The sequence below is a fragment of the Chlorocebus sabaeus genome, chromosome 29 (assembly GCF_047675955.1).
Source record: "Chlorocebus sabaeus isolate Y175 chromosome 29, mChlSab1.0.hap1, whole genome shotgun sequence".
NCBI lineage: Eukaryota > Metazoa > Chordata > Mammalia > Primates > Cercopithecidae > Chlorocebus > Chlorocebus sabaeus.
The window spans coordinates 16,129,012-16,154,073 of record NC_132932.1 but is presented as its reverse complement, the minus strand read 5'-3'; the positions used below and the strand labels follow the sequence as shown (position 1 = coordinate 16,154,073).

The 25,062-nt window shown below is 51.9% G+C and overlaps 3 protein-coding genes and 1 pseudogene across 6 annotated transcripts in view; 3 read left to right on the top strand and 1 right to left on the bottom strand.

The window, feature by feature from the left end:
• SEMA4B (semaphorin 4B) overlaps positions 1-11,005 on the top strand; it is a 44,051-nt gene extending 33,046 nt beyond the window's left edge. For 2 of the 3 annotated variants that reach the window (XM_073013012.1, XM_073013011.1), the window contains exons 5-15: positions 902-1,000; positions 2,068-2,179; positions 2,453-2,566; positions 2,700-2,851; positions 4,633-4,814; positions 4,909-5,059; positions 6,029-6,239; positions 6,343-6,458; positions 6,723-6,889; positions 8,950-9,040; positions 9,301-11,005. In XM_073013012.1, the coding sequence (XP_072869113.1) occupies positions 902-1,000; positions 2,068-2,179; positions 2,453-2,566; positions 2,700-2,851; positions 4,633-4,814; positions 4,909-5,059; positions 6,029-6,239; positions 6,343-6,458; positions 6,723-6,889; positions 8,950-9,040; positions 9,301-10,035 (2,130 nt within the window). In that variant the 3' untranslated portion in view covers positions 10,036-11,005. Of the gene's footprint in view, positions 1-901; positions 1,001-2,067; positions 2,180-2,452; positions 2,567-2,699; positions 2,852-4,632; positions 4,815-4,908; positions 5,060-6,028; positions 6,240-6,342; positions 6,459-6,722; positions 6,890-8,949; positions 9,041-9,295 lie in introns of all 3 variants that reach the window. The other variant, XM_073013010.1, reaches the window with a different exon arrangement.
• Positions 10,231-11,005, top strand: LOC103231166 (uncharacterized; annotated as a pseudogene).
• Positions 11,006-11,615: 610 nt separating this feature from the next.
• On the bottom strand, positions 11,616-15,505 carry CIB1 (calcium and integrin binding 1). Its single transcript, XM_007990400.3, has 7 exons — positions 15,234-15,505; positions 15,069-15,103; positions 13,596-13,704; positions 12,737-12,887; positions 12,477-12,595; positions 12,300-12,388; positions 11,616-11,871 (listed from the first exon to the last, which is right to left on the bottom strand). Exons 1-7 carry the CDS (start codon positions 15,282-15,284, stop codon positions 11,850-11,852), a joined length of 576 nt encoding a protein of 191 aa, XP_007988591.1. The 5' UTR covers positions 15,285-15,505; the 3' UTR covers positions 11,616-11,849.
• Positions 15,506-15,604: 99 nt separating this feature from the next.
• Positions 15,605-24,690, top strand: GDPGP1 (GDP-D-glucose phosphorylase 1). 2 transcript variants are annotated; one of them, XM_073013008.1, is made up of 4 exons: positions 15,605-15,992; positions 17,822-17,941; positions 19,588-19,644; positions 22,280-24,690. In XM_073013008.1, the coding sequence occupies exon 4, from the start codon at positions 22,289-22,291 to the stop codon at positions 23,444-23,446; it is 1,158 nt and encodes a 385-aa protein (XP_072869109.1). In that variant the 5' UTR covers positions 15,605-15,992; positions 17,822-17,941; positions 19,588-19,644; positions 22,280-22,288; the 3' UTR covers positions 23,447-24,690. The 2 variants fall into 2 exon arrangements, with proteins under 2 accessions (XP_072869109.1, XP_007988598.3); XM_007990407.3 differs by lacking the exon at positions 17,822-17,941.
• The last annotated feature ends 372 nt before the right edge of the window (positions 24,691-25,062 follow it).

The following is a 25,062-nucleotide window of genomic DNA, read 5'->3' as shown; positions in this document are numbered from 1 at the left end:
TGAGCCAAGATCAGGAGAGGGTAAGGAGCTGACTGTGGCATATCTGGAGGAGGGGCAGGACTTTTGATTTCACTCTGAGGGAGGTAATTGGGAGGCCAGGGGAGGGCTGAGCAGAGATGTGACTGGTCTCACCTGTGTACTAAGAGGGTCATTCTGGCTACTGTGGTAGAGTAGCCTCCATGGGGAAGGACAGGAGGAGGGAGAGCAGTGAGGAGCGAGTGATGGTGGTGACTCAGACCAGTGAGAAATGCTCAGATTCCAGATGCATTTTGAAGATGGAGCCACCAGGATTTCTGGGTGGGAAATTATGGGGTATGACCAACAAGAAGTGTCAAGGCTGATTGGGGTTAGGGCCTCAGTGACTGAAAAGACAGAATTAATGAAAGTGGCAAGATCTCAGGGGGAAGCATGTGTTTTAGGGAGGGCCAGAAGCTTGGTTGCAGGTGCCAGTTAGACACCCCATTGAAGGTGATGCATGAATCTGGGGTTCAGGATTCAGGGCTGAGCATTCCTCCTGTTCTGGGCTGTGGCTTCGTCAGCTTCCCGCCTGGTTGGGAGGGGCCTGTAGTTTTCAAGGCTTTCAGAAGCCTATGGCTTCTGAAGAGGACGTTCCTGGGGGCCAGTACAATTCAAGGGGGTAGGATTCTGTGCCCTCAGCCCTAGGCCGAAGGAAAGTTTGCCAGTCACAAAACTAGCTGAGCCGCGGGACTCCCTGCAGCACACACTCTGCATGCTCCACTGTGCCCCAGAAAACCCGTGGGTTCTTTGTTCCTGGACTTGAGTGCCCCATCCCCAGTGCTGGGAGCAGAGGCCGGGCCTGCGTGTGGTAGGGAGGGCTCAGTGGTGCCACCTGGTGGCATGCTTGGGCATGGGACTGATATCCCCTCGCTCCTTCCCCCAGCGCGACTGTCAAAACTACATCAAGATCCTCCTGCCACTCAGCAGCAGTCACCTGTTCACCTGTGGCACAGCAGCCTTCAGCCCCATGTGCACCTACATCGTGAGTGCCCTGTCCTTAGCCCTGAGGCTGGCCTGGGAACTGCCCCTCTTTCTGCCTCAGGGATCCTGTTCTTTAGCATGGACCCCTGGTGAAAGGCAGGGCCCAGAGGGAGGTTTCTGGGTACCGCTGGTCTCCAAGAGCCCTGAGGCCCCACACCCTGGCACAAAGCTCAGCCCTGACAGCCATGTCTCCCTGTGCAGGGAGGCGTGCAGTCACTCACCCATGAAGATCCTGTCCCACCCAGGCCTTGCTGCCCTCTCCTGCTTCTTCCAGCATCTCTCCCTCTCCTTTGCTTGATTCTCTTGTCTTATCTTGTACACCCCCTCCTCAGCACACACCCCTAGCAGAGGGTGGCATTTGATGCTGTGGGTTGCAGCCCAGCTTTGGGGTCAGACATGCCTGGGTTTGAATCACATTGCTGCCCCTTCCAGGCTCACATCATTTTCTTTTTCTTTTTTTTTTTTTTTTGAGATGGAGTCTTGCTCCGTCGTCCAGGCTGGAGTGCAGTGGCGCGATCTCGGCTCCCTGCAAGCTCCGCCTCCTGGGTTCACGCCATTCTCCTGCCTCAGCCTCCTGAGTAGCTGGGACTACAGGTGCCCGCCACCATGCCTGGCTACTTTTTTCTGTTTTTTAGTAGAGATGGGGTTTCACAATGTTAGCCAGGATGGTCTTGATCTGCTGACCTCGTGATCTGCCTGCCTGGGCCTCCCAAAGTGCTGGGATTACAGGCGTGAGCCACCATGCCCTGCCAGGCTCACATCATTTTCTAAGCCTCACCTCCTCCGCCAGGTGGGTCTGATAACGTGTCCACATCGGGTCACTGTGAGACAGTGCGGCACTGTGACTGTGTCTGGTGAGGCCTCTCTGGAAGCCGACTATCCGGGTTCAAACCCTTCGGCCCCGTGTCCTGGGGGAGCAGGACAGCCTCCCTGACACCTGACCCCTTCTGTCCCGCACACCTCACCTGCCTGTAGAGTTGCTTTCTCCTGCACACCTCTCGCTTTCTCACCAAGCCCGCTGCTCATTCCCTGGAGTGCCCCTGAGCCCATGTGTCCACCCTCCTGCAGAACGTGGAGAACTTCACCCTGGCAAGGGACGAGAAGGGGAATGTCCTCCTGGAAGATGGCAAGGGCCGTTGTCCCTTCGACCCGAATTTCAAGTCCACGGCCCTGGTGGTTGGTGAGTGTTGGGGGCAGGATGGGTTCATTGAAGTTCCATGTGGGGGCACGCAGGGCCAGAGGGCTAGCTCTGGACAGGCTGGGTTCACGCTATGCTTATTTCCAAGGGCACAGAATGGCCACGGGCTTGCCTTGGGTTTGGTTTTTCCAAGTTCCAGCTTCCTTCTCTGCCCACCACAGGCAAAACGGGCAGTGCTGGGGTCACTCTGGGTCCTGAGCAGGGAGAAGGGGCCGTGCTGAAGAGCCCGTTCCCATGGGAATGTTTTCTTGGCAGATGGCGAGCTCTACACTGGAACAGTCAGCAGCTTCCAAGGGAATGACCCGGCCATCTCCCGGAGCCAAAGCCTTCGCCCCACCAAGACTGAGAGCTCCCTCAACTGGCTGCAAGGTGAAGTCCTCTTGCCACCACGCAGAGGGCAGGGATCCTGTTCACTGGGCCCTAGAAGGGGGCCCTTTCCCCCAGCAGGGCCTGTCTCCAGGATTTCTGGGCTGACTCTGAGCTCCTGACCCGGTCCCTACAGACCCAGCTTTTGTGGCCTCAGCCTACATTCCTGAGAGCCTGGGCAGCTTGCAAGGCGATGATGACAAGATCTACTTTTTCTTCAGCGAGACTGGCCAGGAATTTGAGTTCTTTGAGAACACCATCGTGTCCCGCATTGCCCGCATCTGCAAGGTGAGGGGAATGAGGCGACAGGGTGGCCACCCTAGGGACCTCAAAGGCTCCACAGCTGCAAGATCACCCACATCCATGCATGGCCTTTCCCGTCCCCCAGGGGGTACAGCTTGGCTAGCAGCTTTTCTCTCTCACCTTTTAAATTAAAATATCTTACTACTTTTTTTTTTTTTTTTCTTTTTAGACAGGACCTTTGCAGTGGCACAATCACGGTTCACTGCAGCCTCGACCTCCTGGGCTCAAGCAATTCTGCTACCTCAGCCTCCCGAGTAGCTGAGACTACAGGTGTGCGCCCACACACCCAGCTAATTTTTGTATTTTTTGTAGAGATGGGATTTTACCATGTTGCCCAGGCTGATCTCAAACTCCTGGGCTCAAATGATCCACCCACTTCGGCTTCCCAAAGTGCTGGGATTATAGGCATGAGCCACTGCACCCAGCTATTTTTTTTTTTTTTACTTAAAAAATGTGAAAATAGCTGGGCGTGGTGGCTCACACCTGTAATCCCAGCACTTTGGGAGGCCGATGTGGGTGGATCACCTGAGGTCAGGAGTTTGAGACCAGCCTGGCCAACATGGTTAAACTCCATCTCTACTAATAATACAAAAGTTAACTGGGTGTGGTGGCACATGTCTGTAATCCCAGCTACTCGGGAGGCTGTGGCAAGAGAATCCCTTGAACCCGGGAGGTGGAGGTTGCAGTGAGCCGAGATTGTGCCATTGCACTCCAGCCTGGGTGACAAAGCAAGACTGTCTCCAAAAAAAAAAAAAAAAAAAAGTGAAAATAGAGAACTGCACACACAAAAGTTGCTTACAAGATGAAGAGGCACTGTAGCATCAGCTGGAGGGCACAGACCCCAGAAGCCAGCTGCCCAGGTTCAAACCCTGGTGGCCTAGGATCTTGGGCAAGTCCTCACCCCCTCGGTGAACAGTTTCCTTGCCTGTTAAACAGGAATAATAACACTGACCTCAGAGTTGTTATGTGAATTAATTTAATTAATCCACGTAAAGCTCTTAGAAATGTGGCGGGCAGTGACTAAATGTGAACTATTAGTGTTGTCACCCTACCACCCCAGCACAAGAAGGAGTCACTGTTAACATTTTAGAATGCCCTCTCCTCATCTTTTTTTCTTTTTTTTTTTGGCATATGTGTAACTGTGTATTTATTCATTTATTTTTATTTATTTTTTCCTTTTTGAGACAGGGTCTCACTTTGTCACCCAGTCTGGCATGCAGTGGTGAGATTTCACTGCAACCTCCGCTGCCCAGTCTCAAGCAATCCTCTCACCTCAGTGCCTCATGTAGCTGGGACTACCAGCATGCACCACCATGCTCAGCTAATTTTTTTGTATTTTTTAGCAGAGACAGGGTCTCAAACTCCTGAGCTCAAGTGATCCACCCACCTTGGCCTCCCAAAGTGCTGGGATTACAGGCATTAATAATATAAGTATAGTCCCGACCTTGTGCTTATATTATTAACTCACTCATGAACATGGCATTAGGCTGTATTGGGGTCCTTTGGCTTCCTTGTTTGCTCAGCAGTGAATCGCAGCCTCCTTTCCATATTTAGGAAGGCTCTGCTTGGTCACGTTAAGGACCATCTTCCTGATGGACATGTACACTGCCTCCAGGTCTTCTGACTTTAGATGGAAGTTGGTCCTGGCCTTCTCCTGCCCTTTAGTCCTGGTGTCTGGGGTGGGTCCATCAAAGCAGTCCTGTGCCATGCATCCCTGTCATGGCTCAGCGTGTGCCTAAGCCCAGCCCTTCCGCCTCTCCCTCCAGGGTGATGAGGGTGGAGAGCGGGTGCTGCAGCAGCGCTGGACCTCCTTCCTCAAGGCCCAACTGCTGTGCTCACGGCCCGACGATGGCTTCCCGTTCAATGTGCTGCAGGACGTCTTCACCCTGAGCCCCAGTCCCCAGGACTGGCGTGACACCCTTTTCTATGGAGTCTTCACTTCCCAGTGGTAGGGTCCCCAGACGCTGGAGATGGAAGGGTGAAGGGTGGCTGGGGCTGGGGCCCCCAGGGCTCCTGGGTTAATCTGATTATTTCCTCTGCAGGCACAGGGGAACTACAGAAGGCTCTGCCGTTTGTGTCTTCACCATGAAGGACGTGCAGAGGGTCTTCAGTGGCCTCTACAAGGAGGTGAACCGTGAGACGCAGCAGTGGTACACCGTGACCCACCCGGTGCCCACACCCCGGCCTGGAGCGGTGGGTACTGGCTCCCTGTACCCAGAAGGGGTGCTAGGAAGATGTGGGTCCCCACACCATGCTGGAACCAAGGCTGCCTAGCCTCGGGCAGATCACTTGGCTTCTCTGAATCTCTTTTCTCATGTTTAATATGGGACATAGGCCCAGGCCTGCTTTGTCTACTGGGTTAGAGGTAACTATGAATGTTAGAATGTCTTCAGTTCTGTTTCAGGATACAAGTGTGTCCCCATCAGGGCGCTTGCTGCGGGCTGCTACAATCATCTCTTCACTTGGTCCTCTCCCTTACTCAGCTGCAAGCTGCTTATTTAATTATCAAGTGACTGAATGGGCAAGCTGTGGGGAAATAGTGCTTTCTTCCTCCCTTCTAGCCTAATGGGCTACCCTGAAAGCAGACCTTGAGACAAGGATAGATGTGCCAAATAGTTTATTAGGGAAGTGATGCCAGGAAGCAGCATGAAGGAATAAGAAGGTTGAGAGGAGGAGGGAGGGAAACCAAAAGAGGATGTGTCAGCGAGCCGTTGTTACTGTGGGCAGCTGGAGCTGGGTCCTGCTGGAGCCCCTGACAGATGGTGTGGAGCACCTCTCAGAATTTCAGGAAGCCCCAGGTGGGGCAGGAAGGAACTGCCGACTGTGCTGGGGTGCTCTGCCCAGCCAGGGCTTCCTGAGAGCACTGGTGAAGGGTGCGGAGGAGCAGGGAGTGTGGTCCTGGTTCTTGAGGCCCCTGGGCATGTGAGGTAGGTGGGGAGGAGGCACAGCAAGGAAGTCCTCCAAGCACTCGGTTTCCCCGTACCCTGGGCTTTGTCCTTGCTCCCTCAGACGTGCACGCCGGCTCTGTAGAGCACTGCCAGGGATGTACCCTGGCTCCGGGCCGGGGGACAGACACTGCTACTGTCCACTGGGAACCAGGGCCCCCATCCTGCCTGCTGCCCCCAGGTGTGGCTGGCCTCATGCTGCTGCTTTCTCCTTTAGTGCATCACCAACAGTGCCCGGGAAAGGAAGATCAACTCATCCCTGCAGCTCCCAGACCGTGTGCTGAACTTCCTCAAGGACCACTTCCTGATGGACGGGCAGGTCCGAAGCCACATGCTGCTGCTGCAGCCCCAGGCTCGCTACCAGCGCGTGGCTGTACACCGCGTCCCTGGCCTGCACCACGCCTACGATGTCCTCTTCCTGGGCACTGGTAAGTGTCTGCAGCCCAGCAGGCTCAGGGGAAGGGGTGCACGTGACCGGTGGGTCATGGGCGGTGGGGTCCACCCTGGGCCTGAGTCCTGTCCACACCCCAGGTGACGGCCGGCTACACAAGGCGGTAAGCGTGGGCCCCCGGGTGCACATCATTGAGGAGCTGCAGATCTTCTCATCGGGACAGCCTGTGCAGAATCTGCTCCTGGACACCCACAGGGTGAGCAGGCCAAGGAGGAATCCTGGCAGGGTGCTTGGGGGGGTGCCCTCCATGAGCACCAAGCAGTCCCCACCCAGCTTCTCCTCCTTTGCCTCAGCAGGATGGAAAGATACAGGATCCAGTCATGAGCTATTAGAAAGTGGGGTCGCCGGTTACATAGCAGGCCTCTTGGGGGTGGCTCTGGGAGGCATACAAGCTGGGTGGCCATGAGCAATGGCCCTGGCTGCCCGTGCCCGCTTCTCATCCCCGTGTCTGGCTGTGCAGGGGCTGCTGTATGCGGCCTCGCACTCGGGCGTAGTCCAGGTGCCTATGGCCAACTGCAGCCTGTACCGGAGCTGTGGGGACTGCCTCCTCGCCCGGGACCCCTACTGTGCTTGGAGCGGCTCCAGCTGCAAGCACGTCAGTCTCTACCAGCCTGAGCTGGCCACCAGGTGAGCATTCCCAAAGGCCCCTTCCCATCTGTCCAGCACTGCACAGGTGGCTTCAGAGCACCATCCTGGGCCCTCCTCGGGACTGCCACATGGCCTTATTTATGTCCACTGTCTCAGCATAATTATTAATTAGCTCTCCTGCTTCCTCTCAAGTGCAATTCAGACAAGAAGTTATGTGTTTGTCTTGGCTACCTGTGAAATGAGGACATGATTTGGTTATGTATGAAGTACCACAACTTTGAAAAGCCTTGCGGAAAAAAATGTGGATTAGCATGTGAACGTGCTTTAGTAATAGTAGGGCTATGAAACAGTCCGTTAACAAACCCAGTAAAAATTGGTTTCAGAATAACCTATTTGGGTTATAAAATGTTCATTTAGAAAATAGGGATGAACACAAACAAAAACTACCTCTTATCCCACCACCTAGAGAGAATCACAGGGAGATTTTGATATATTATCCTCTCAGATTTTACTACATGTGTGTATAGAAAACAAAAATCCTTTTATTTTGTTTTATTTTATTTTATTTTACTTCATTTCATTTCTTTTTTTTTTTTTTGAGACAGAGTCTTGCTCTGTTGCCCAAACTGGAGTGCAGTGTCGCAATCTCAGTTCACTGCATCCTCTGCCGCTGGGTTCAAGTGATTCTCCAGCCTCAGCCTCCCAAGTAGCTGGGATTACAGGCGCCTGCCACTACACCTGGCTAATTTTTGTGTTTTTAGTGGAGGCAGGGTTTCATCATGTTGGCCAGGCTGGTCTCGAGCTCCTGACCTCAAATGATCCACCCACCTTGGGCTCCCAAAGTGCCAGGATTACAGCCATGAGCCACCGTGTCTGGCCAAACATTCATATATTTTATATAACATTGGGAACTCTCCTGTTTGTAGTGTTCTTGCTTCACATATGGATACACCTGGTGTCAGTTTTTACAAAAACCAAGTGAGTTTTGGTGCGTATGCCAGGAGGGACACCCCAGAATGTTAATTGTCATGATCACTGGCTGGTAGATGCTGTGATTTTTGTAGTGTTTTCATCTTTCATGCCTGGTTGAGTTATCTGTCTCCTGAGTGTATCCAGAATTACTGTCCTTTATTTTTTATTACACAGATAAATGCATGTGCATTGTTTTTAAAAAAAGATGAGAACACATCAAAAAAATTTTTAATTAAAAAAAAGAAAAAAAGAGAGAGATTTATACATACAGATCCCAGCTGTCCTTCCAATATTTTTCTGAGGGTACATACTATTTTTTATTATTATTTTTTGAGACAGGGTCTCTCTGTGTTGCCCAGGCTGGAGTGTAGTGGTATGATTACAGCTCACTGCAGCCTTGACTTCCTGGGCTCAAGCGATCCTCCAACCTCAGCCTCCCAAGTAGGTGGAACCACAGGCGTGCGTCACCATGCCTGGCTAATTTTTCTGTTTTTTGTAGAGATGGGGTCTCGCCATGTTGCCCAGGTTGTCTTGAATTCCTGGGCTCAAACGATCTACCAGTCTTGGCCTCCCAAGGTGCTGGGATTACAGGTGTGAGCCACCGTTCCCAGCCACTGAGGTTACATACTGTTTTTATTTTATTTATTTATTTTTGAGACGGAGTCTCGCTCTGTCGCCCAGGCTGGAGTGCAGTGGCGCAATCTCGGCTCACTGCAAGCTCCGCCTCCCGAGTTCACGCCATTCTCCTACCTCAGCCTCCCGAGTAGCTGGGACTACAGGCGCCCGCCACTGCGCCTGGCTAATTTTTTTCTATTTTTTAGTAGAGACGGGGTTTCACCATGGTCTCGATCTCCTGACCTTGTGATCCGCCCGCCTCGGCCTCCCAAAGTGCTGGGATTACAGGCGTGAGCCACCGCGCCCGGCCTACATACTGTTTATGTAATTAAGGGAAGTGTTATCTTAGCTTTGACTTGAAATAATGTGTAGACAGAGGAGATGCTGACTCCTGTGGGTGGGGAATCAGCTCAGGAAAGGCCCTTACCCAGGCCCAAGTCTGCAGTGAGGGGTGAGGGAATGCGGGCTTAGCAGACTTCCTGGCCAATCCCAGAATTCTCTCTGGTCCTCAGGCCATGGATCCAGGACATCGAGGGAGCCAATGCCAAGGACCTTTGCAGCGTCTCTTCGGTTGTGTCCCTGTCTTTTGAACCAACAGGTGAGGTGTCCCCTCAAAAGGTAGAGGAGAGAGGTGGGGACAAGTCTTCTTGGAAGGCTCCCCCAGGCACAGATGTTGTAAATGCCTTTCCTCACATCCTTGCCCTCTACCCCTGTAAGCAGGTCCCCAGGAAGACTTAGTCCTGGGGTCCCCAGAGTTGCCCATCATGGCACCAGGGGCATAGCCCAGAGGGAGGCAGGGGAGCTTGGAGCTACTGTGGACACTGGCACCTCCCTACCCCATGCCTTTTCTGCCTGCAGGTGAGAAGCCATGTGAGCAAGTCCAATTCCAGCCCAACACAGTGAACACTTTGGCCTGCCCACTCCTCTCCAACCTGGCGACTCGACTCTGGCTGCACAACGGAGCCCCTATCAATGCCTCGGCTTCCTGCCATGTGCTACCCACTGGGGACCTGCTGCTGGTGGGCACCCAACAGCTGGGGGAGTTCCAGTGCTGGTCGCTAGAGGAGGGCTTCCAGCAGCTGGTAGCCAGCTACTGCCCAGAGGTGGTAGAGGACGGGGTGGCAGACCAAACAGATCAGGGTGGCAGTGTACCCGTCATCATCAGCACATCGCGTGTGAGTGCACCAGCTGGTGGCCAGGCCAGCTGGGGTGCAGACAAGTCCTACTGGAAGGAGTTCCTGGTGATGTGCACACTCTTTGTGCTAGCCGTGCTGTTCCCAGTTTTATTCTTGCTCTACCGGCACCGGAACAGCATGAAAGTCTTCCTGAAGCAAGGGGAATGTGCCAGCGTGCACCCTAAGACCTGCCCTGTGGTGCTGCCCCCTGAGACCCGCCCACTCAACGGCCTAGGCCCCCCTAGCACCCCACTTGATCACCGAGGGTACCAGGCCCTGTCAGACAGCCCCCCGGGGGCCCGAGTCTTCACCGAGTCAGAGAAGAGGCCACTCAGCATCCAAGACAGCTTCGTGGAGGTATCCCCGGTGTGCCCCCGGCCCCGAGTCCGCCTTGGCTCAGAGATCCGTGACTCTGTGGTGTGAGAGCCGACTTCTAGAGGACGCTGCCCTGGCTTCAGGGGCTGTGAATGCTCGGAGAGGGTCAACTGGACCTCTCCTCCACTCTGCTGTTCGCGGAACACAACCGTGGTGCCCAGCCCTTGGGAGCCTTGGAGCCAGCGGGCCTGCTGCTCTCCAGTCAAGTAGCGAGGCTCCTACTACCCAGACACCCAAACAGCCATGGCCCCAGAGGTCCTGGTCAAATATGGGGGCCTGCCTAGGTTGGTGAAACAGTGCTCCTTATGTAAACTGAGCCCTTTGTTTAAAAAACAATTCAAAATGTGAAACTAGAGAGGAAAGAGACAGCATGCGCACATGGCCGCTCCAGTTCCCAGGGGTGCTGGGGATGCGTCCAAAGTGGTTGAGACAGAGTTGGAAACCCTCACCAACTGGCCTCTTCACCTTCCGCCTTATCCTGCTGCCACTGGCTGCCCTGTCTCACTGCAGATTCAGAACCAGCTTGGGCTCCGTGCGTTCTGCCTCGCCAGCCGGCCGAGGATGTAGTTGTTGCTGCCATCATCCTACCACCTCAGGGACCAGAGGGCTAGGTTGGCACTGCGGCCCTCACCAGGTCCTGGGCTCAGACCCAACTCCTGGACCTTTCCAGCCTGTATCAGGCTGTGGCCACATGAGAGGACAGCGTGAGCTCAGGAGAGGCTTAGTGACAATGTACGCCTTTCCCTCAGAATTCAAGGAAGAGACTGTTGCCTGCCTTCCTCCATCTTAGCGTGAGAACCCGTGTGTCCCTTCCCACCACATCCACCCTCTCCATTTTTGAACTCAAACACAAGGAACTAACTGTGCCCTGGTCCTCTCCCCAGTCCCCAATTCACCCTCCATCCCTCACCTTCCTCCACTCTTAAGGGATATCAACACTGCCCAGCACAGGGGCCCTGAATTTATGTGGTTTTTATATGTTTTTTAATAAGATGCACTTTATGTCATTTTTTAATAACGTCTGAAGAATTATTGTTTAATCCTGGCTCTTCCTCTTCAAGGATAGTTGCTTTTGGAGGTTGGTCTAGTTCTCTGAGTTCTGAGGGGTTCTGAACCTTCTCTGTGCAGGGTCTAGTGAGCCAGAGTCAGCCTAACCTGGCCAGCAACATCTCCCTGTGGGGCGGCTCTGAGGTGGGGAACTTAAGCCACTGATAGGCAGAGGCAGGGGGTTCATTGCATTTACCTCAACCCCTTTATTCTGCATCCCCAATTCAGTTTAGCAAGGGTAGGGACACAAGGGTTGGGATGGGATGGGATGGGGGCCCTTTGTTAAAGTTTTTAATTTTTCAAATCGTGTAGTAAAATAGACTTTATTGATGTACGGTTCTTTACATCTTGACACCTGCAGAGACTCATCTAACCACCACCCCAATCAGGATACAGGAGAGCACCACCCCTCCTGCTGCCCCTTCATCCTCACACCCTCCCACGGGGACAGCCAGCACGGGTGTGGCTTGACTTCCCACTGGCCCCTGCTCGATATGCTGCTTATTCCTAGGATGATCGAAGGCTCCTAGAAGAGAAGTCCAGTCCTTCCTCACACCATGTATCTCATATCACACACAGGGTCAAACTTCTAAACCTTTATTACTGATTAGTACAAACACAAACGGAGCAATGACAATGGTAGTGAGGAGAGGCCCTGACAAGGAGGGCTACCCCTGCCTGGGGTGAGGCTGCACAGTGCCAGCTCCAGGCTGGGCCAGCGTGGTCTACGCTGGCAACACAGGCTTGATCTTGGCCACAGCTCAGCAGTAGAAAGGTTCTTGGACAGGGTGCCAGGACACACGCTGGGGCTGCTGTCACAGGACAATCTTAAAGGAGCTGAACAAGGGAAAAGGGGTGGGTTTTCTGCTGGAAGAGGAGGGTAGGGACTAAACCCAAACTTGACCCCCCTTCTCCCTTTAGACCCTTCTTTGGAACGAACTGTGTCCCGTGTGTCAGCCCACTCTGGAAGAACTCCCTGAGACATCCAGAGGGAGCTTTCCGAACCCCCACAAAGGGTCAGAGCTTCTAAACCTTTATTACTAATTAGTACAAACAGAGCAATGACAATGGCAGTGGGAAGGGGAGAGGCCTTGACAAGGAGGGCTGCCCCTGCCCGGGGAGAGACTGCCAGCTTAGCCGGCCCTGTGTGTGTGGACTGGGGCTTTCTCTCACCCTGGCACCACCTCCTGTAGCAATGTCCTAGGCCCAGAGGCAGCAAATTGGGACCTGCAGGTACCCAGAATGCAGGGGCACCACTGTCATACCTGGCAAAGTCTGGAGAACGGGAGATGACGTGCTGGAACTCAGAGAGGTTGATGGTTCCATCCCTGTCAATGTCAGACTCCTCCAGGATCTGGGAAAGGGAGAGTTTCAGGCCAGAGCCCCAACCCCTCCCTCCCACTCCCAGGCCCAGCTGGGGCAGGGCCTGTTCAGCTGCTCACGTTGTCGATGAGCTGCTTCATCTCAGATGCACTAAGCCGTGTGTCCTCGCCCTCTCCTGTGAGGCAGTTCACCAGCCGGCTCAGGTCTTCTCTGTTCAAGGTTCCATCATCATCAAAGTCTAGAGAACAGACACAGGAAGCCAAAAGACACGGTTGGGAGGGGCTCTGAGGTTCCACAAGCACGCCATTTCCCAAGCAGGGCCACCACAAAGCCCATGTGGGAAGGGGTGGTGTCCTGCCGGGCTGCTCCTGGTTCTCACCGAAGATGCGGAAGGCATAATGGGACTTGATGTCCGGCGTGGCTGTGTCACTGAACACACTGAGGAGGTCCAGGAAGTCCTCAAAGCTAAGGCTGTCTCTGGTTGGGGAGGTGGAGAAGACCCTGCAGATTCGCTCCTTGAAGGGGTTGGCCTAGGAGAACAAATGCCACAGGATGTGGCCCAGGTCACACACTCATTAAACCCTACCAGAAACTTGAGAGAGCAGGTCACAGGACCGGCACCAGTGAGCTCAGGCTCATGGGCATGAACGATCAGTGCTTTGGGGCCAACATGAAGGGCAGTGGGGGCACAGGAAAGCAAACTGACCCAGTTAGGGAAAGGACTGATATGGCTTCCTGGGAGTCAAGTGTTTAACCCAAAGGCAGGTCACATACAACATAAGTGTGGGCAGAGAGGGAAGAAGTCATCCTAAACAAAGGGAACGAGATGGGCTGGTTATTTTAAAACACAAATATTTAATTGAACAACTATTGTGTTACAGGCACTGGGCCAGGCCCTTTGCACAGATATTTTGCAGCAGCCCCACGGAGTGGCAATCAGCCTCTAGAACAGGGTTCCTCAAACTTTAATGAGGTAACTCAACTCCTTTTAAGGGATAAAACTTCTCTGAACTTCCAAGATTATGTTCTAGAATCCCCATTTGAAAAGCACCATTCTAGATAATTCTGCCAGGTGATTTTGGTCAAGTCCTTGTCCCCAGAAAATTAGAACTAAGCAGAAAAATGACCAGAATGGGGTCCAGTGACCCCATGATCTCAAAGCTAGTGGCAGATGGAGTCAGGGGGGTCTAGCAGGGAGGGAGTGGTGGGAGAGGTGTCAAAGGGGGAAGCGCTTGCACCTTGAGCTCTGGAAGGCTGAGAATCTGCTCGAAGGGCACTTGTGCCAGAAGTGACTCCTCCACGCTCCGCTGCTCCTGGGGAAGCAGCTCACAAAACCGCCTGTGGGCTCTGGTAGAGAGAGGGGAACTGTCGGTGTTCTCAGCGATTGGTTTCCCTGTGTGTTCATTCCCACTCCTTGCCTGCTGCTCATTATCAACCAGGTGAGCAGCTAAAACCACATGCGCAGAACTTCCGAGTCATCAGGCAACAGTAAGCAAAAGGACATGTCACAAGGCAGTACAGCCTAGGAGTCTTTTCTTGCGATGAGTATTTACTGAGCATCTACTATGTGCTGGGCACTGATTCTAGAGATCCCTGAGGGATGAAGAGTTGGGGAAAAGGCCAGAAGTTGGCCCTAAAGAACTGGCCAGGCACGGTGGCTCACACCTGTAACCCCAGCACTTTGGGAGTCCAAGGCGGGTGGAGCATTTGAGGTCAGGAGTCTGAGACCAGTCTGAGCAACATGGTGAAACCCCTTCTCTACTAAAAATACAAAAATTAGCTGGGCATGGTGGCCGTTGCCTGTAATCCCAGCTACTCAGGAGGCTGAGGCAGGAGAATCACTTGAACAAAGAGGCAGAGGCTGCAGTGAGCCGAGATCGTGCCCCAGCACTCCAGCCTGGATGACAGAGCGAGACTCTGTCTCAAAAAAGAGAGAGAGAAAAAAAAAACAAAAACGGAGAAAAGAGCAAAACCAAAAATCTCATTCTCACCATCACTCCAGGGATCTCTTGCCCTCAAAGCCTCCTTTTTAGCAGCCACCCTGAACTGTCCTCCTCCTCGGCCTCTGCCTCCTTCCCATGAGATTATCTTTGCCGCAGGAAGCCCAGGCACCTCCTCACTCAAAGTGCCCTGGCCTGCATAAAATCTGGCAAAAGGGCTTCCAGCCCAAGTTCAAATCCATTTACTCAGAGTGTTGTCTTAAGCAGTTATCAAACCTTTCTGAACCTGTTTCATTGTCCAATACCTCTCTCCTAAAGATTAAATTAGGTAATGCAGGCAACAATGTAGCACAGTCCCTGGCACATGGTGAGTGCTCAGAAAGCGATAATGGTTACTGTATTATTCAGGTAAAGTTGGGAGAAAGAGCCAGGCTCCCCAAGGCTTCTGTGGTTTAGCCACCGGGCAAGATCGGCCCCTGCCGGACTGGGGCAGGAAGTTCGGCAGTGCTGAAGCTAGTGGAGCTCAGGGTCAGAGAGCCTAACTTTTCCTGGAGGCTGTGAGGTGGCTCCGCGGTGCCACGCTGGGGCCTCAGGCGAGGGCGGGGAGGGCGTGCCGGGAGAAGGGCGCAGCCCGGGCTGGGTCTCCTGGCCTCCAGTTCCCGGTCCTCTGCAGACCTCAGGCCAAGCCCCCGCCCCTCCCTCGGGACGGCGCCCCCGAAGCTGTCTCTAGAGGATCCCGGGGTCGGAGGCGGGGTTCAAGGCAGCACTTACAGGAGGATCTCCTGCTTCGTCAGGAACGTCAAGTCCTGGAAGGCAAAGCGAGAGCTGGCATTAGCGGACCGCTGGGAGGCCGCGGCCGCCCCGCAGCCCGCTCCGGACCCGGCTCCGGGGAACAGGCCCGCACACGAGCTCCCTAGGGCCAGGCGTCCCGCGCACCTGGTACTCGGCCAGCAGCTCCTTGGACAGGCGACTGCCCGAGCCCCCCATCTCCCCGCCGCGCGCACAGCTCCGCCAACTCGCCTCGAGACGCAGACAACTTTCTCACTTCCGCCCTTGGGCCGCGTCACTGCCCGGTCCCCGCGGCAACCGCTCCTGGGGCCACCACCCCCGGGCCCGCCCCGTCCTAAAAGCGCCCAGGCGTTCCCAGCCGGGTTTGGCAGGCGAGCCGCCGGTTCCGACAGGTCCCTGGCGAGCGGGAGGCGGGGCCCGGGGAGGGGCCCGACGCTCCGGGGCGGAGCCCAGGACTCACGGCCCCGCCTCCGGGGTGGGCGGGGGCGGGCCACGCCGCGCGCGTGCGTGCTGGCTGCGTATGCGTCACGGGAGTCGTGACCTCGCTGTGGCCCCGGCACCGGCTGCAGGGAAAGTCGCGAGGTCCATCCGCTTCGGCTGCAGTAGGTGGTGGCGGCGGCAGCCCTGGGTGCGGTCCCGTAGGAGCGTCTGAGAAGTCACTGGAGCTAGCGTTTCCGGGAAACCTGGAGACTCGCTGAGTGGCCGAGGTCGTCGGCTGCCCCTCTGCCCAGCAAGGGCTTTTCTAGATGTTATCATCAGGCAATCGCTGCACCTGTCGCAGCCCCCAAGCCACCTCTTCCAGAAGTAACCATAACCTTGCTTCATTCTTAGGCTATTTACTGAGGACACACTGGATGTGAAGCACTGTGCATAGTTTTCTTCCATTGTTGCAACATCCCTTGCAAGGTAGGTTCCCATTTTACAAAGATGGAGGAAATACGTAAGTCCAAAGGGTTTTAGTGATTTTTCCGGGCTCAGGCATTTAGAAGGTGATCGGTCCAGTCCAAGGCACCTTTAAAGGCGCTCCACTGCTCTTGTCTTCATTCCAGCTGACCTGCTGTCCTTTTGACCCCATCTCACCCCTAGGCTGCTGACCCGTTTGCTCTTGTCCCCTCTTAACCTCTAGAACAAGTTTGGCACATAGTAGGCTTTCAGTAAATATTATCGAATGCATAATAAATGAATGAACGTATACTACTGCAAAAGGTAAGGATTCCAAACTGCTGGGAGGAGGAAGTGGAGGTTGTTGGTCAGGCTGGGATTAATTCTTGATCCTTCCAGTCCATTATACTTGCTGATCTTTGTAAAGTCTAAATCTGAGCATGTTAATCTCAGTTTATAATCATTAAATGGTTAAAAACCCAAATCCTGGCCCTCTGTAACTGGACTTGCTCCTATTGGCTCTCTGTGTTTCAGCCACGTTGGGCCCTCAGTCCCTCTTCCATCTTATCCTCAGGGAAGCCTTTCCTGACTCCCTAGACTGCCTAGGAATCTACTTTACACTTGAAGAATACCCATTGCTTCTCCTTGGCAGCATGTGTTTAATAAGACCCACTGTATTAATATGTACATTCCGTCACTGTAGAAATATTCAAGGCCAGGCGTGGTGGCTCATGCCTGTAATCTCAGCACTTTGGGAGGCTGAAACAGGCTGATCACTTGAGGCCAGGAGTTCAAGACCAGCATGGCCAACATGGCAATACCCCGTCTCTACTAAAAATACAAAAATTAACCAGGCGTGGTTGAACCTGGGAGCTGGAGGCTGCAGTGAGTAGAGATTGTGCCACTGCAGTCCAGCCTGGGCAACAGGGTGAGACTCAAAAAAAAAAAAAAAACCTAGGGTATAGACTCATCCCAAGCTGATCATTTTTCTCTTAATAGCAGACTCTTTCTGTCCAAGAAAGAGTTAGTCTTCTGTTAGTAAAAGCTTAGGCAAAAAGCAGGAAGCTGTCATTACGTCTCCTGTACTAAATAGACCTTGTTTGCCTCTTACAAGCCAAGGCGAATACCTGGACTGCATGGTAGTAAGTATCTCTCTCTCTCTCTCTCTCTCTCTCTCTCTCTCTCTTTTTTTGAGACAGAGTTTCACTCTTGTTGCCCAGGCTGGAGTGCAATGGCATGATCTTGGCTCACCGCAACCTCTGCCTCCCAGGTTCAAGAAATTCTCCTGCCTCAGCCTTCTGAATAGCTGGGATTACAGGCATGCGCCACCACACCTGGCTACTTTTGTATTTTTAGTAGAGATGGGGTTTCTCCATGTTCGTCAGGCTGGTCTCAAACTCCCAACCTCAGGTGATCCGCCTGTCTTGGCCTCCCAGAGTGCTGGGATTACAGGCGTGAGCCACTGTGCCCGGCCATAAGTATCTCTTTATAGTGAAGACATGAGAGTCAGTTTTGTGCCTGGTGACTAGCTATGATCTAGATCTCTCAGCCACTTCACTTGACTCTGAATCCTTCATGGAACAACCTTCTGGTTTTCATTTTGCTTCCTGATTCATTTTGTACACTGACCAGCCAGCAAGAACCTTTTGTGCCATTTGGCACATTTCTCATTGTAAATTATTATTATTTTTCAGATAGAGTCTCACTCTCACCAGGCTGGAGTGCAGTGGTATGATCTCGGCTCACTGCAACCTCCGCCTCCCGGGTTCAAGCAATTCTCCTGCCTCAGCCCCCCGAGTAGCTGGGATTACAGAAGTGCACCACCCAGCTAATTTTTGTATTTTTTTTAATAGAGCTGGGGTTTCACCATGTTGGCCAGGATGGTCTCGATCTCCTGATCTCGCGATCCGCCTCCCTCAGCCTCCCAAAGTGCTGGGATTACAGGCATGAGCCACTGCGCCCGGCCTCTCATGGTAAATTATTAAATGCACAGTCTGAATCATCTGGTAGTCCTTGGTGAATCTGGTTAGCATATTGTCCGTCCTGTACCTGATCAACTCTTGGTACAGTGATAAAACCGAACTGCTGATATACTTCTATTTTTTATTTTATTTATTTTTTTGAGACAGAGTCTCACTGTGTCACTAGGCTGGAGTGCAGTGGTGCGATCTCAGCTCACTGCAACTTCCGCCTCTTGGGTTCAAGCGATTCTCCTGCCTCAGCCTCATGAGTAGCTGAGATTACAGGCGCCCACTACCACACCTGGTTAATTTTTTTGTATTTTTAGTAGAGACGAGGTTTCACCACATTGGCCAGGCTGGTCTTGAACTCCTGACCTCGTGATCCCCCACCTTGGCCTCCCAAAGTGCTGGGATTACAGGCGTGAGCCACCGTGCCCGGACTTCATTGTAATTTTCTTTTTTTCCTTTTTTGTTTTTTTTGAGATGGAGTCTCACTCTGTCACCAGGCTGGAATGCAGTGGCACAATCTCAGTTCACCACAACCTCTACCTCCCAGGTTCAAGTGATTCTCCTGCCTCAGCCTGCCAAGTAGCTGGGACTACAGGTGTGCACCCATCACGCCCAGCTGATTTTTGTATTTTTAGTAGAGACAGGGTTTCACCATGTTGGCCAGGATGGTCTCGATATCTTGACCTCGTGATTCACCCACGTCAGCCTCCCAAAGTGCTGGTCTAGGGATTACAGGTGTAAGCCACCGCACCCAGCCCCTCATTGTGATTTTGATTTGCCTTTCCTTATTAATGATGTTAAACATCCCAAATGTGCTTGTTGGTCATCTTTATATCTTATTTGAAAAAATGTCTAAGATTATCTTTTTTTTTTCTCCTTGTTTTGGTTTTGTTTTATTTTTATTATCTCATTTTAAATTTTTTCACCTGTTAGATAAGATTCTCCTTTAATAGATACTATATTAGTCATGCCTGTGGTCCCAGCTGCTTGGGAGGCTAAGGTGGATAGATTGCTTGAGCCTGGGAGGCAGACATTGCAGTAAGGTGAGAATAAGATACTACATTTTATCATCAAAATTATGCTTAGCTTCACTTTTTTTTTTTTTTTTTTTTTTTTTTGTCTTTTACTTTGCAGCTCCAGCTGAAAGGATTAGCTTCACTTTTAAACATTTTTGGCCAGGCGCGGTGGCTCACACCTATAATCCCAGCACTCTGGGAGGCCGAGGTGGGTGGATCACCTGAGGTCAGGAGTTTGAGACCAGCCTGGTGAAACCTAGTCTTTCCTAAAAATACAAAAATTAGCTGGGCGTGGTGGCACACACCTGTAGTCCCAGCTACTCAGGAGGCCAAGGCATGAAAATCACTTGAACCCAGGTGGTGGAGGTTGCAGTGAGCCAAGATCATGCCACTGCACTACAGCCTGGCTGACAGAGTGAGATTCTGTCTTTAAAAAAAAAAAAAAAAAAATTTACCATCTTAACCATTTCTAAGTGTATAGTAGCATTAAGCACATTCACGATGTTGTGCAGCAAATCTCCAGAATGTTTTCATCTTGCAAACTAAGCCTCAGTACCCATTAAACTTAGCTTGACTTTTGATATGTAATTTTTTATGTGTTTTCTGTTTCCTTTCTGTTTTATTAACATGAAGTTTCTGGACCAGCAGAGCTGAAGGAACCCAAACTTGGACTGAAGTGACCTTGCTAAGGTAATGCCTCCTTTTGACATCCTACCTGGGCCAGTGGCAGACCCCTCTCCCTGACAATGCTGGGTCCAGGGCTCCAGGCAGCCAGGGGAAGATGAAGACAGGCACTAATTTCCCCCTTGAAGGGTTGGCCCTGGGTACTTACACACACATTGGTGCCATCCTCACCCAAATGTTTCTATGCATGACCAGTTGGAATCACTATGGAACATGGAAAAGCTTTTCCCACAAAAGAAGTTGTCATCTTCGGGCGGATCACGAGGTCAGGAGATCGAGACCATCCTGGCTAACACAGTGAAACCCCGTCTCTACTAAAAAATACAAAAAACTAGCTGGGCGAGGTGGCGGGCGCCTGTAGTCCCAGCTACTCGGGAGGCTGAGGCAGGAGAATGGCATAAATCCGGGAGGCGGAGCTTGCAGTGAGCTGAGATCTGGCCACTGCACTCCAGCCTGGGCCACAGAGCGAGACTCCGCCTCAAAAAAAAAAAAAAAAAAAAAAAAGAAGTTGTCATCTTTGAAACCCTGAGCACTCTCATGCATTGGAACTCAGCTATGATTTTCTGGAGGGCAGTTTGATGGTGTGTATTAAAAACCTGAGCCATGGGAGTTTGAGACCGCCTGAACAGCATAGCAAGTCCCTGTCTCTACCAAAAATAAAACAAAACAAAACCAAAACCTGAGCCATGGACCTACTCTGACCCAGTGGTATATCAGGATTTTATTTTAAAGGAAAATAAAAACGTGACATGTTCAATGATGAGTGTGTGAGTGTATAGGATGTTCATTGCCACATTGTGTATAATAGAATGAAACTAGCTACAACCTATATAAACAACAGTTGAAGATTGGTTTAAAAGTCAAGATCCGTCTATGTATGAAAATGAAGCTAAACAAAAATTATGATTTTTCCTTAGGTATTGTAACAAAGGGTTATGGTTTATCTTTATTTTTTCTCCATTAAAAATTTACTCAATATATGTAATTTTTAGAAAGAAAAAAATAGTTTATATATATGAGACATAAAATGTGTGTGTGTCTGTGTGTGTGTGTGTGTATTAGTCTGTTCTCACGCTGCTATGAAGAAATACCCGAGACTAGGTAATTTATAAAGGAAAGAGGTTTTATTGACTCACAGTTCTGCAAGGGTGGACAGGCCTCAGGAAACTTACAGTCATGACAGAAGGGGAAGCAAACGCATCCTTCTTCACATGGCAGCGGCAAGGAGACGTGCAGAGCAAAGAGGGAGGTAAAGCCCCTTGTAAAACCATCAGATCTCATGAGAACTCACTATCATGAGAACAGCATGGAGGTGACCGCCCCCATGATTCAATTACTTTCCACTGGGCCCCTCCCACAACAAGTGGGGATTATAGGAACCACAAGGTGAGATTTGGGTGGAGACACAGCCAAACCATATTTATCTATCTGTCTATATATATATATATTTTTTTTTGAGACAGAGTTTTACTCTTACCGTCCAGGCTGGAGTGCAATGGCACAATCTCGGCAGTGCCCGGTGGCACATGCCTGTAGTTCCACATACTTGGAATGCTGAGGTAAAAGAATCCCTTGAGGCTGGGAGGTCAAGGCTTCAGGGAGACGTGTTTGCACCACTGCACTCCTGCCTGGGTGACAGAGTGAGAACCTGTTTCAAAATAAAATAGGCCGTGGCTGGGCACGGTGGCTTACGCCTGTAATCCCAACACTTTGGGAGGCCGAGGCTGGTGGATCACCTGAGGTCAGGAGTTCAAGACCAGCCAGACCAACATGGTGAAACCCTGTTTCTATCAAAAATACAAAATTAGCTGGCCATGGTGGCAGATTCCTGTAATCCCAGCTACTTGGGAGGCTGAGGCTGGAGAATCGCTTGAACCTGGGAGGTAGAGTTTGCAGTGAGCCAAGATAGCGCCATTGCACTCCAGCCTGGGTGACAGAGTGATAAGTAAATAAATAGGCCAGGCGCGGTGGCTCAGGCCTGTAATGCCAGCACTTTGGGAGGCCGAGAGGGGAGGGTCATCTGAGGTCAGGATTTCAAGACCAGCCTGGCCAGTGTAGTGAAACCCTGCCTCTACTAAAAATACAAAAATTAGCTGGGCCTGGTGGCGGGTACCTGTAATTCCAGCTCCTCGGGAGGCTGAGGCACGAGAATCACTTGAACCCGGGAGGTGGAGGTTACAATGAGCCAAGATCGCGCCACTGCCCTCTAGCCTGGACAGAGTGAGACACTGTCTCAAAAAAATAAAAAACAAATATCTGGGCATGGTGGCTCATGCCTATAATCCCAGCACTTCGGGAGGCCAAGGCGAAGGGATCACTCGAGGTCAGAAGTTCAAGACCAGCATGGCCAACATGGTGAAACACCATCTCTACTAAAAATACAAAAATTACCCAGGTATGGTGGTGCCTGCCTGTAACCCCAGCTGCCCAGGAGGCTGAGGCAGGAGAACCGCTTGAACCCGGGAAGCGGAGGTTACAGTGAACCGAGATCACTGCCACTGCACTCCAGCCTGGGTGACAGAGTGAGATTCCATCTCAAAATAAATAAATAAATAAATAAATAAATAAATAAATAAATAAAATTAAAATGTCTAGAAGTGGGTTACCATCATGTGTTTTTCACCTTTTATGATTATTTTAGGTCAGCTCTATGGCTCTTCCACATGATTCAAACGAAACTTCCTATTTGCTACCTCCAAACCATGAGGACTGGGACCGGCAAGCCATTCCTGACTTTGTTTATGGGCAGAAGGATCTCATGGCAGAAGGGATTCAGTGGCCAAGGAATGCACCTGGCATCCTGGAAGCTCTGCCACAGTCTCCGTTTGATGCTGCACTCTGCTCTGCCTGGAAGCAGCGGGTGGAGCTGGGGCTGTTTCGCTACCGCCTACGGGAGCTACAGACACAAATCCTCCCTGGTGCGGTGGGTTTCGTGGCTCAGCTGAATGTGGAGCGTGGTGTGCAGAGGAGGCGCCCACAGACCATCAAGAGCGTGAGGCAGGCATTTGACCCTGAACAGTTCAACTTCAACAAGATCCAGCCCGGAGAAGTCCTCTTCCGTTTGCACCGGGAGCCTGATCTCCCTGGGACTCTCCTGCAAGAGGACATCCTTGTGGTGATCAACGTCAGCCCCTTGGAGTGGGGCCACGTGCTGCTGGTGCCTGAGCCTGCCCGCGGGCTCCCCCAGCGCCTGCTGCCGGGTGCACTGAGGGCGGGGATTGAGGCTGTACTGCTGAGCTTACATCCAGGCTTCCGTGTGGGCTTCAACAGCCTGGGAGGCTTGGCCTCGGTGAACCACCTCCACCTACATGGCTATTACCTGGCCCACAGACTGCCCGTGGAGCAGGCGCCAAGCGAGCCCCTGGACCCTGGAGGCCATTTGCATCTGCTCCAGGGCCTCCCAGCTCCAGGCTTCCTCTTTTACACTCGTGGGCCAGGGCTGGACTTGGAGTCCTTGATATGCAGGGTATGTCGGGCCACTGATTACCTGGCTGACCGTGAGATTGCACATAACTTGTTTGTGACCCGGGGAGCTCCACCAGGAAAGACATCACTTTCCTCAGCCCTCACAGGGGTCCGAGTAATTCTGTGGGCCCGGAAGTCCTGCTTTGGGATAAAGGATGGTGAGGCTTTCAACGTTGCCCTCTGTGAGCTGGCTGGGCACCTCCCTGTCAAAACATCCCAGGACTTTAGCAACCTGACAGAGGCAGCAGCTGTGGCCCTCATTCAGGACTGTCGGCTGCCCCCATCCCAGGCAGAAGAGGTACAGGCAGCACTGGTGGCCCTGATGTCCCAGGAAGAGCAATAATACTTCTGGATGTATTTATGTTCTTTTCTTCTTTTCTTTTGAGATAGGGTTTCACTCTGTCACCCAGGCTAGAGTGCAGTGGTATGATCCCGGCTCACTGGAGCCTCGACCTCTGGGGCGGAAGTGATCCTCCCACCTCAGCCTCTTAAGTAGCTGAGACTACAGGCATGCACCACCACACACCTGGCGAACTTTTTTTAACAATTAGGTGATTTTGTATTTTTTTTACATAGGGTTTCACGATGTTGCCCAGGCTGGTCTTGAACTCTTGGGCTGAAGCAATCCTCTCACCTCAGCCTCCCAAAGTGCTGAGATAACAGGAGTGAGCCCTTGCACCTAGCCTGGATGTATTTCTTTTCTTTCTTTCTTTTTTTTTTTTTTGAGACAGAGTCTCGCTCTGTCACCTGGGCTGGGGTGCACTGGCACGATCTTGGCTCATTGCAACCTCCACCTCCAGGGTTCAAGTGATTCTCCTGGCTCAGCCTCCCGAGTAGCTGGGACTACAGGCTCCTGCCACCATACCCGGCTAATTTTTTTGTATTTTTAAAAGAGAAGGGGTTTCACTGTGTTGGCCAGGCTGGTCTTGAACTCCTGACCTCATGTGATTTCGCCTGCCTCGGCCTCCCAAAGTGCTGGGATTACAGGCGTGTGCCACCGCGCCCAGCCTGGATGTATTCACTTTTTACCTGATGAGTCCCTTTCCAGAGCGCTGCCCATCATGGTCATTTGGACATTTATTTTCATGGCTGCCTTCTCACCTATCTCAGCCTAAGAAGAAGGATAAAGAAAGAACTAATAATGATCTTTTTAAAGGGGAGCTGATAATGGTCTCTTTAAAGGGGAGAAAGCCTAGAAAAATTCTACTGAGTCAGACTTCATGAATGTATCTGCTACCTCTCCCCGTTCTTGATCAAGCCCCAGTGGTGGTAAAAAGGAGTGTGTGTGACAGTTACACACTCCCGACTTTATATTTGGACTTTGTCTTTCTTTGATATCAAATGTTAGCAAGGTGATAGTGCATGTGCCTCCAGCACTGAGCTGCCATTTCTGTTCTCAGCCTCTCCGTTTATTCCCCTTTGTTCACCACTTATTTTTATTTCTTCATCCCTTCTTTCCATTTAGCCCTGCTCCACCCGAATGCCCCCCTCCACTTTCCCGGCCACCTTGAGCTTTCCTCTAGTCCCCAACACAGTTGAATGCTCTTCACTGACATCATCTGATGTAAAAACACAGTGTCGTCACAATTTCCCACGTACATGTCCTTTTTTTTTTTTTTTTTTTTCTGTAAGGCTGGGTGTAGTGGTGCAATCACAGCTCACTGTAGACCGGAACTACTGGGCTCAAGCCACCCTCCCACTTCAGCCCTCTGAGTAGCTGGGATGACAGGTGTGCACCATCACACCTGGCTAATTTTTTTAGTTTTTTGTAGAGACAGGGTCTTGCTATGTTGCCCAGGTTGCTGTCAAACTCTTGGCCTCAAGAAATCTTTCCGGCCGGGCGCGGTGGCTCAAGCCTGTAATCCCAGCACTTTGGGAGGCTGAGACGGGCAGATCACGAGGTCAAGAGATCGAGACCATCCTGGCTAACACGGTGAAACCCCGTCTCTACTAAAAAAA